A 12,057-nucleotide genomic window follows, 5' to 3' on the forward strand; every position below is an offset into this window, starting at 1 on the left:
AAAAAATCTCACGCACAAGTAGACCGCACAAGGGAGCAGAGAAGGGAAAAATCCCATGGACAAGCAGACATAGAGAAAGCTTTAGATCATGTGGACAACATATAGTGAGACTCGAAAGAAGCATAAAAAGGAGAAACACAAAGTGTGATGCGTGCAGAGAGAGAAAATAGTAGAGGGAGTTCAATTGGAAGAAACAATAACAAATTAGAGTGTTGTTATTCCTAGTAAACAACAAGTTCAAGTGTTGGGAGGAGTCTGACTTCTTCCCTTATTCTCAAGGTGCCATCATCCTTTGGTGAAGTAATAGGAGCACTAGAGGAGTTCTCCTTCAGGTGAGGGTAAATTTTCATATACCTTAGGGTGTTGGAGGGTGGAGATTGCGTTATTTGGATTCCCTTGACAATATGGGGTAGAGGTTTATCCCTTGTATTCCTTGTAAAGGAAACTCTAGAGGTCTCCATTGCTTGTCATTTAACAGTGGGTTTTGGATTCCCTTAATTAGGTGGAACCAATGTGTGGCAATGGGTTCTGAATTCCCTTAATTGGGTGGAACCGCTGTGCTGCATGCTGCCAGGGTGGAGGTGAGACCTCTGGACTCCCTAGAGTATGTGGGTGTGTTTCTGGATTCCTAGAGAGAGTAGATGTTGTAAGTCTAAGGAATCCCTGAACTTAGTCGATTGTTATTGATTAGTTGAAGGGTAGAGGCAGCAAACCTCTGGATTCCCTTTTTATTGTTGATCATCATTTGTTAGATGAAGGGTGGAGGCAACATGCCTCTAGATTTCTTGAATGAAACTTATTACCAAGTAGCTGGTGGGTGGAGGTAGGAGGACCTCAGGAGTTGACAGATGTTGATTATTACCTTGAGAAATAACACCTCATTCCCTTGGGATATGGGTTAGGGGTGTCAAATTCAAGTAGCTTGGATGCAACTGTTTACGGTTGGGTGGAGATTTGCAGTCCTGAACTCAGTTTCCCATCAACTGTATTAATTAAAGAAAATTTCTTATGCGTAACCTTGTATGATCTCATGGTTGACTTTTATGATTTTAAGTTGGTTACATGATTGTTATAGAAAACTTATGTATGTGATTGGAATATGGTTATATGTGATGGGATGCTATAATCCTTTGTTAATTGATATGAATGAATTGAAATTCCTTAAGTGATAATTATATAATGAAATCAGATAGGAGAAGGAGGAATTATCCTTGTAGTGCCAGAATAACACTAGTACAAGAATGAGTAATAAGGTCAATGAACCTTCAGTGGGAAGTTTCCTGTTGTATATTCCTTTACGGAATGATGGAGAACTATGAGAGATGCAAGGTCTTTGGTCTTTGATCTTATTGGGTTAGTCAAGGGTGTCAAATTTCTTGGTTGACAACTTTGTCATTTATTTGGGTTTTTGGAGAAAAAATCCTCTTGTTTTTGATCATTTTTTATAGTTTTTCGAGTTCTTGTAGGGACTTGTACTTTCCCTTAGTTTTAGGGATGATTGGTGCATCAATTTCCATAAAAAACCCCAAGAAATACCCACGAAGTTGCTTCAGAATCCGACCTATGGAAGCTACTAGAATGTTGTGGAATTTAGTGAAAATCACCTAAGTCACAGTAGGTCGGGAGCTAAGACCCGACTCAGTAAGAGGTCGGGAGGTCGGGATAGTCACCGGGGGAAGTGGTCTGTCACAGAAGCTGACTCTGACTAGGTTGGAGTTTGGGAGGCCGGGATAGTTGCCTGAGGAAGTGGTCTGTTAGGGAAGCCGACCCGACTAGGTTAGAGGTTGGGAGGTCGAGCAGTTACCTGAGGAATTTTTATGTCAGGGAAGTTGACTGTGACTAGGTTAGAGGTCGGGAGTCGGGGGCCGAGTTAACTTTGAAAGTTTTTCACTTTGAGCGGAGGCCGACCCAACCTGATGGTGGGCCCATTGATCAGTGAAGCCAATGGTAGACTACCACGTGGCAACTTGCTGATGTGGCCAGGGGAAGTGGAGCACACTTTGGAAGGATACTTATCTCAATTTGTAGCTCAGATTAGGGTGAATCTATATGTCAATGGATTCATTTCGATGAGACGAACACAACGATGATGATGGTTTTGGTTTTAGAGGAGTTCCACGAAAGTTGAAAATTTTATACGCCATCGCCATAAAATTATTTTGAGGGTTGGATTTTGAAAGTGACCACCTCTTGGTTATGCATTTGAGTAAGGGGTATTGTTACAAGTGGTATTAGATCATGGTTTAACACTTGGACTGAATGGGATCGATCATATGTGGAATTTTAGAAAATGATCTAATAAGTTGTTTAGGTGTTAAAAGCCATATTAAAAAGAATCGATTGCAAGTCTATGCATGTTGATTATTTATTATTTAATTATGTTATGAGCATATTAACATGGATGTTATGAGGAAGTCGAGATATCCATTGAAACCCCATGATTTTATGATTATTTAATTATTATAAAGTGTCTAATAGTTTGTGTGATTGAAAATATATTGCAAGTAGCCTAAAAAAGAGATAGTGTAGTGATGGTGTCAGGGATGGTACAATATAGTTCAGACCAGCCACAACATGAAAGTGAATGGTTTAGGGCTAATGAAGAACAAAGACTAGTTGATCAAGTGGGAGGGAATCACTCTCTAGATTGGTTGGACACCTTGAGAATCCTAAGGGATGAAGTTAGGAGTTTCAAGGTAGATAATGAGGGTGGGAGCTCAAGAAAGGGAAGCTAGGATAAATGCAGTCCTTCTGCAAAGCCTTTCAGATTTGCAGAAGAATAGACAATTTGATGAGAGGGTCAAACTTATAGGTAGGAGGATCCCTCGGGAAACTTAAGGTAACATGTCAAGGAGGAGGCACAAACTTGAAAGCAAAGACACGTGCCAGGAGGTGCACCATTGAGCACACCTAGAGGTGGGACCAACACTCATGTGCATGGGACTAGTAGGCCATCTAGCTCTGCTACTAGAAGGAACTATCATTATTCTCACCATCACCATCAACAAAAGAGGAAGGATAAGGACTATATGCTAGAGGAGTTTAGGAAGGCCAAGCCACCCACATTTGATGGAGATATGAAGAAATCAGAAGAAGCGGAAGCTTGGTTGTTGGGCATGAAGAAGTTTTTCAGAATTCATGATTATTCTGAAAACATGAAAGAAAGGATTTCCACTTTCAGTTTAAAAGGGAAAGCAGACATCTATTGGGAGGACTTGAATAATGTTCGAGGCATTGTTGAGAAAGAGATGAATTGGGAGGAATTCGAGAAACTCTTTAGAGAGAATTATCTATCTGAGAGTTACTATGATGAAAAAGCTAAGTATTTTTATGAACTCAGGATGGGGCAGATGACGGATGATGAGAATGTCACTAAGTTTTTGGCATTGTTGCATTATGTACCTTAACTTAGGGATGAGAAGGCAAAGATGCAGAGGTTTTTAAGTGATCTTCCCACAGTCTTCAGGGATAAGATTGAGATGTTGGAGTCGCGGAGTCTAAGATTGAGATGTTTGAGCAGGCCAGACGTAGACCAAAAGCTAAGGGCATATGGAGGCAACGAGACAACGTTGATAAGGAAAGGGCCTGACCTAAGAAACATGCTAAGAAGAAGGAAAGTAAAAATCAAGCTTTTGTGAATCGATTTCAGTAGAAACTAAGCTTTGTTGATAAAATGAATGTGCAGTAGGGTTTGGAAGTGCAATAAGGAGTAGAAATGAAGGAACCTCTGTGATTTTGCATGTGTGGGGAAAACCACAGAACAAAATTTATAATATTAAGGAGGCTCGAATAGTGGGAGAAGTGGCTCAAAGTTTTCCTAAAATCTTTGCAACAATAGACAATTGGTAAGCATATCATCAAGCGTCCATCATTGAGATGGAAGGTAAGCTAAGTGATCACGATGTTTCAATTTCAATAGGTCTTGATTCAAATTATATTTATATCAGCTAATAATTCATGGAAAAATGTAAAGTGATTATAAAGCAGCATGAGGAACTATGGTCGGTTTAATTAGCAACCGGAACCAAAATGCGAATTCACCATTGAGTGAGGTATGGTACATTTCAGCTTAGTGGAATTCCCACATCAGTCTACTTAAACGTGTTGTCATTGGGGAACTATAACTTTTTGTTGGGCATGGAATGGTTATACAACCATAGGGCCAAAGTGGATTTCTTCGAAAAAGAAGTTGAATGTGTGGATGAGGTCGGGGAGCACAAAATTATATAAGGAAAATGGAAGCCAACATTAGTTAGGATCATTATGGGAATGCAAGCTAAGTGCAACTGTTGAAAGGGTTTTAAATTACTTTGTGTTCAGATTCTCAAGACAAAGAAAGAAAGGCCAACACAGGTCAAGTAGATAACAAGTTGTTAAAAATGTATTCGACACTACAATAGTTCAAAGATTTGTTTCCCATTGAGCTTCCAGGGTTACCTCCTCACAGAGAGATTGACTTATCCATCGAATTGATTCTTGGATCAACACCAACATCCAAAGCACCTTACAGGATGAGTACACCTGAGTTGATGGAATTAAAATTGTAGTTGAAGGAGATGTTGGATAAAGGGTATATTCGACCAAGTGTGTCACCGTGGGGAACCCCAGTCTTGTTTGTAAAGAAAAAGGATGGGACCCTTCGCCTTTGTATTGAATACAAGCAGCTAAACAAAGTGACTATTAAAAATTGATATTTGTTGCCATGGATAAATGATCTATTTAATCAACTACAGGGGGAGAAATTTTCCCCAAGATAGATTTTGGGTCTATATATCATCAGATGCACATTAAAGAAGAAGATATTCATAAGACTGCTTTTCGGACCAAGTATGGGAACTATGAGTTTGTAGTGGTACCCTTTGGGCTTACTAATGCCCCTACTACTTTCATGTGTTTGATGAACAATGTATTGCGTCCTTACTTGGACAAGTTTGTTATTGTATTTGTGGATGACATCCTAGTTTATTCAAAGATGGAAAAAGAGCATGAGAAGCATTTGGCAACAATGCTACAGTTGTTGCAGGAGCATAAGATTTATGCAAATCTCAACAAGTGTGACTTTTTCTAGCCTCAGATACATTATTTGGGACATGTTGTCTCCAAGGAAGGGATATCAGTTGACCCAGAGAAGATCAAGGCTATAATGGAGTGGCCCACTCCAAGGAATGTGAATGAGGTCAGATCATTCATGGGATTAGCAGGTTATTACAAGAGGTTCATTAGGAATTTCTCCAAGATTGGGTATCCTATTACAACATTGAAAATAAAAGGGAAGAAGTTTGACTGGACATCTGATTGTGCAATAAGCTTAAAGAAGCTAAAGAAACTTCTGAGAACCGCACTAGTGCTAAGCATTGCAGACCCTGGTAAGGGTTTCACGGTTTGCTTAGATGCATGTAAGGAAGGACTTAGTGGAGTCTTGATGCAAGAAGGAAAAGTAGTTTCATATGAGTCTCGAAAGATGAATGAGGATGAGGTGAACTACATGACTCATGATTTAGAGTTGGCATCCATCATTCTTGCATTAAAGATGTGGAGGCATTACCTCATTGGTAGGAATTTTACTCTTATGATAGATCACAGTGGACTCAAGTATTTATTTGAGCAACCCAAGTTGAATGCAAGACAGGCTAGGTGGTTAGCCACACTTAGTGAGTTTGATTTTGAAATCAAGTACATCAAGGGAAAAGAAAACAATGTTGCTAATGCAATCAACCGAAGAATTTAGTTAAACCATTTAGAAACTGTAAGTTCCTATAGGACAAACCTGGTGGAAAGGATCAAAAGTGTAGGACAACAAGATGAAAATTATCAGCAAATGAAAGAGAAGTTGCTACAAGGTAGTGAGGATAAGGAGTATCACCTCATTGATGATGACCTAATTAGATTTAAGAGCAGAATTTATGTGCCAAGTGATGAGAAGTTAAAAATGCTTATCATCAAGGACTTTCATGTCAAGCCTTATTTAGGCCATTTGGGATACCAAAAGACACTTTCAGCCATTAAGATATTTTATTATTGGCTGAATTTGAAGAAAGAAGTGGTTTATTTTGTGGCCAAGTGCATAGAGTTTCAACAAGTAAAGGTTGAATGTAAACATCCAACAAGATTATTGCAGCCCATTCCTATTCCAGAATGGAAATGGGAAGTGATTTCTATGGATTTCATCTCAAGTTTGCCATAGACTTCCAAGCAACATGATGCAATCATGGTAGTTGTTGACAGGTTGAGCAAGGAAACTCATTTTGTGGCGGTAAAAACCACTAACTCGGCTAGTGAGGTGGCACAAATATTCATAAAAGAGATTGTGAGGCTCCATGGTATTCCCAAGAAGATTGTTTTAGATAGAGATGCCAAGTTTACTTCCAAGTTTTGGAAGGAGTTGTTTTCCAATTTGGGGACAAAATTAGCATTTAGCACGACATATCATCCACAAAAACATGGACAAACTAAGAGGACTAACAAGATCCTTGAAGACATGTTGAGGATGTATGTAATGCATCAACCCAAGAAGTGGGAGGAATACCTTCCATTGGTGGAGTTTTCTTACAACAATGGGTATCAGGAGTCCATCAAGATGAGTCCATTCGAGGCTTTGTATGGAAGGAGTTGTAATACTCCTATCAGCTGGAGTGATCTGGTGAACAAGGTCCTTATTGGGCCTGATATGCTCAAGGAAATGGAGCAACAGATTCAAGTCATCAGACAAAATTTAAAGGTGGCACAAGATAGGAAAAATAGTTATGTTGATCAACATAGGGTGCATAAGGAGTTTCAAGTTGGGGAACATGTATATTTAAGGATCAAACCAAAGAAGAGTTCCTTGAGAATTGGGAATTGTGCCAAGTTGGCACCATGGTATAGTGGGCCTTTTGAGATCCTTGAGAGGATTGGGTCGGTGGCCTATAGGCTGGCCCTACCTCCTACAATTAGATTTCATGATGTTTTTCATGTTTCTTTGCTTAAAAGGTATGTGAAGGATTATAATCATGTAATTTATTGGTTTGTGCTACAAGTGGAACCAGAGGGGGAGTTCCATCCAGAACCAATATGAATTCTAGACTGGAGGAGTCTCATGCTCCAGAATCAAGCCATAGAGAAAGTCAAGGTGTAGTGGAAGCACTTTGGTCCTAAGGAGGCCACTTGGGAAATTGCTGATGCCATGAAGACAAATTATCCTTTTTTGTTGCCGGTTAAGGCAATTGTTCATAGGTTTATGTAAAATATTGTATGAGCTACAAGTATGAAGCTCCACAGACAATATGTGATTGTTATTTTGTAATTTTGTTTTAGAATGTTTTTCGTCTCTATATATAAGGATAGAGAACACCGAGGACGATGTTCCCTCAAGGGGGAGGGGTCTGTAAAAGCTCAACCCATTGATAGCTAGATTTTTCCATGTAAATACATGATTGTAAGTACATTTCAAGTTAAAATGGGCTAAGTAAGGGAAATGGATTCCAAAAAGGGATCGAGGGAGGTCAATTGCATGGGAAATTCAACTTACTTGCTGAAGGAAGAAAAATGGATGGTTTAGACAACCACTGAAGGGTGGTTGTTGAGCGTTAAATGCTTTGGAATTGTGTGTTGTAGAGATGGTTGTTGTAAATTTACGAACTGTAGGCAAGGGAAAAATATCATGTTGGCTTGGGAAAACACAACAAGGCTACGAGGACGCAAGGCATGAAAAAAAAAGGAGATACTGTGTGGATAACGAAGAAGAAAATCTCATTTTTCTTAGCGAGGAGGAAACAAGGAGAGAAGCGACAAAGAGAGAAAGAAAAGAAAAGCACTCACACACAAGCGGGTCATGCCAGGGAGTAGAAAAGGGAAAACTCCCATGGACAAGCAAACAAAGAGAGAGAGAGCTAGAGATCTTGTGGACAATAGATAAAGAGACTCTGGAGCAGTAGAAAAAGGAGCAGCGCAAAGTGTGATGTGCGCACAACGAGAAAAGAGCAGAGAGAGTTCAATTGGAAGAAACAATAAAAAATTAGAGTGTTGTTATTCCTGGTAAACAACAACAAGTTCAAGTGTTGGGAGGAGTCTGACTTCTTCCTTTACTCTCAAGGTGCCATCATCCTTCGGTGAAGAAATAAGAGCACCAGAGGAGTTCTCCTTCAAGTGAGGGTAAATCTCCAGATACCTCAGGGGGATGGAGGGTGGAGATGACATTCTTTGGATTCCCTTGACAACTGGGGTAGAGGTTTAACCCTTGGATTCTTGGTAAAGGAAACTATGGAGGTCTCCATTTCTTGTCATTTAACAGTGGGTTATGGATTCCCTTAATTGGGTGGAACCACTGTGTGGTAGTGGGTTTTGGATTCCCTTAATTGGGTTGAACCACTATGTTGCATGTTACCAGGGTGGAGGTGATACCTCTGGACTCTCTGGAGTATGTGGGTGTGTTTTTGGATGGATAGAGAGAGTGGAGGTTGTAAGTCTAAGGAATCCCTAAACTTGGTTGATTGTTATTAATTAGTTGAAGGGTGGAGGCAGCAGACCTCTGGATTCCCTGTTTATTACTAATCATCATTTTTTAGATGAAGGGTGGAGGCAACAAGCCTCTGGATTTCCTGAATGCAACTTACTGCTGAGTAGCTGATGGGTGGAGGTAAGAGGACCTCAAGAATACCTGTTTTAGATGCTAGATGTTGATTATTCCCTTGAGAAAGACCACCTCAGTCCCTTGGGATCTAGCTCAGGGGTGACAACTGCAAGTAGCTTGGCTGCAACTATCTACAGTTGGGTGGAGAGTTGAAGTCCCGAACTTAGTCGCCCATCAACTGTATTAATTAAAGATAAGTTCTTATGTGTAACCTTGTATGATCTCATGGTTGATTGTTATGATTCTAAGTTGGTTACATGCTTGTTATAGAAAACTTATGTATGTGATTGGCATATGGTTATATGTGATGGGATGTTATAATCCTTTGTCAATTGATATGAATGAACTACAATTCCTTAAGTGATAATTGTATAATGAAGTCAGATAGGAGCAAGGAGGACTTATCCTTGTAGTGTCAGAATAACACTAGTACAAGAATGACTAAGAAGGTCAATGACCCTTCAATGGGAAGTTTCCTGTTGTATATTCCTTTATGGAATGATGGAGAGCTATGAGAGATGCAAGGTCTCTGGTCTTTGAGCTTATTGGGTCAGTTAAGGGAGTCAAATTCCTTGGTTGACAACTTTGTCATTTATTTTGGTTTTTGGAGAACAAATCCTCTTGTTATTGACCCTTTTTTATAGTTTTCTGAGTTCTTGTAGGGCCTTGTAAGTTCCCTTAGTTTCAAGGATGAGTGGTGCATCCATTTCCCTAAAGAACCCCAAGAAATCCCCACGAATTTTCTTCAGAATCTAACCTTTGGAAGCTACCAGAATGCTGTGGAATTCAATGAAAATTGCTTAAGTCACAATAGGTCGGGAGCTAAGACTTGACTAGGTCAGAGGTCGAGAGTCACCGGGGTAAGTGGTCCATCGGGGAAGTCGACCTCGACTAGGCCATACGTCAGGAGGTCAGGATACTTGCTTGAGGAAGTGGATCATTGAGGAAGCCGACCCCGACTAGGTGGAGGTTGGGAGGTAGGGAGTCAGGGGCCATGTTAACTTTGGAAGTTTTGCAATTCGAGCGGAGGCCAACCCGACTTGATGGTGGGCCTGCTGATCATTACAACCAATGGTAGACTGCCACATGGCATCTTGCTAATGTGACTAAGGTGAGTGGAGCCCACTTTGAAAGGGTACTTCCTTGTAGCTCAGATTGGGGTGAAGTTATATGTCACCGGATTCATTTCGATGAGACGAACACAATGGTGTTGATAGTTTTGGGTTTAGAGGAGTTCTGTGAAAGTCAAATATTTTATACCCCATCGTCATAATAGTATTTTGAGGGTTGGGTATTGAGAGTGACTACCTCTTGGTCCTAGGTTTGAGTAAAGGGTGTTCTTACAATTTAAGCTCTTGTCTCGACTATTTCACTAACCTTCTTCTTAGTTCTATTGGCTAGTTGAACTAGCCATGGCTTATTACTGCACTTCTTATTAACACATGTTTCAACAACTTCAAGTAACAACCCTAACTAGATCCTAGATCAATGAAAATGGAAATGAATTTCCTAGCAATATTGTCTTTAAATTAAACCATATTTAATTAGTGATATTTTTGGTAATCCTCCTGTTGTTTCCCTAGAGACAACCTATGGCTGAGAGGAGGTCAATGCCTAGGATATCTGTTCAAAAAGATAGTAAAAATTGTTTGTTGTCCCATTATGATTATTCAGAGATAAATTGTACAAGTAATGCAAAGGAAACTTCTTGGAATAAAGATATATTTCAAGATGGCCTCATTGACTATGAAAATGACTTAAAAGTTGTGGTAGGGTAATAGAAAGAAATAGTGGAAGGTTTAAAACAGAAGGTTACAATTGCAAAATATTTTATTATAAACCTTAGCAAAACACATGAAAGACTTAGAAAATGAATGTATGGAAAAATGGAGCACAATTTTAAGGTTATTTGATTAAAATTTACAGGTACTGTGAATTAAGTAAATCTGCATTATAGAAAATAATCAGAAGCTTCATTACACTTTCCCAAAAGAAGAATAAACAATTAATGAATTGCAATAGCAAGAACACATATCATGTCCAAAAGATAGCTTGGAATCATCCAGGAAGCTTTATTTAATCTCCAAGAAAAGATAAACACATTACACAAGATTTTTTTTCTTTCTGAAGTCAAAATTCAGAACCTCAAAAATGGTTCCTCAATGTCTTTTTGTAGGAACATTACAAAGATGACAATTATAAAAACTGTTAACTGCCATAAACTTCTTAAACTACTTTTGGAAACTACTCTAAGCCCTATTCGGTCCTTATGAGGACTCAAACTTTAAAACTTGAAATATTTTGATTTAATATTACAAAATATAATGTCTTTTTAAAACATATCATTAAATGAAACATGTGGCGAATTTTCACTCGATGACTTGTGATCCCACTGCAGGCTCACTTGTAGAAGGTTCAAGTTCAACTTCTTCAGTTGGTGACATCAATGCTTTGCATTTCTTCCATATTATTGACAAATTTGAGCTTAGGCATTTGATAGACCTAACATGAGCCATCCTGAAATTTGTAATTCTACTGTAGTTCTCAATTCTCGAGTTGATTTAGAATTGAGGAAATCAATCATTCTTTTTTCTAGTTGGGCACTTCATTGGGATTTCTCTTTATTAGAGACAATAATTGTTTCTAAATCCCTTACAATGGTTTTCTCCTCTACCATAATCAACATGTAATCCCAGATTACCTTCACCTGCTGTATAATATCATTCCAAATAATCTCTCTTGCTTGTATGAGAGACATATTACCTTTCAATTTCTCCTTCAACTCTTTGATTTCATCACACGATGTTTGATCATTCTTGTGATGCAGTGATGCACTTTCCTTTGACATATTCTATTTTCTCTCCTTGATATTTAAATGTTCCTTTGTATCATCTAGACTCTTCTGTATCTTCTTCATTTCATCTTCTGAAATCTTTAGTTCGGTCATGACCCTAGTAAGCTTATCAGCAGGATCTTCAGAATTTGGTTGCACCACAATTGTGCACACATGAGTATCTATTCTTTGCTGTAAGCTTGCATTCAGTTCTTTCAAAGTGGCCATCTCCTTATTTCTTTCAAGTAACTCTTGAGTTATAAGCTCCTTTTCTTTCTCAACTTGAGCTACCTCTAGGGCCATAACATGCTCAACTGCAGGCAATTTCAATTTCTTCCTTAATGCCTGAATTTCTGATTTTGCTCCCTGCAAAAGTTTTTGGACAACATATTTGTCCTTAGGGTTTACTCCAAGCTTGACAATCAATTTCTTCAGTTCCTCATTTTGAGTATGCAAAGCTCAAGAATTGGTGTTTTCTAACTTCAACTGATTTATTAACTTTCTGAATAAATTTTTGCTTTGCTTGTTACTAGTGATATCTTGCTTGGATCACTGTAAATAAGTTCTCGAGCTTCCCTGTGCAAATTAATTTTATCAAGAAAAGGAATATCTTTTG

At 38.9% G+C, this 12,057-nt stretch overlaps 1 protein-coding gene across 1 annotated transcript; it reads left to right on the top strand.

Annotated features, from left to right (window-relative positions):
* Nucleotides 1-3,029: 3,029 nt before the first annotated feature.
* Nucleotides 3,030-3,407, top strand: LOC149203637 (uncharacterized). The gene has a single exon (XM_089401941.1). It carries the CDS (start codon nt 3,030-3,032, stop codon nt 3,405-3,407), a length of 378 nt encoding a protein of 125 aa, XP_089258067.1.
* Nucleotides 3,408-12,057: the final 8,650 nt, after the last annotated feature.

Source organism: Pinus tabuliformis, chromosome 2_1 (assembly GCF_031772625.1).
Source record: "Pinus tabuliformis cultivar Carrire ecotype Pingquan chromosome 2_1, CPIR1, whole genome shotgun sequence".
NCBI lineage: Eukaryota > Viridiplantae > Streptophyta > Pinopsida > Pinales > Pinaceae > Pinus > Pinus tabuliformis.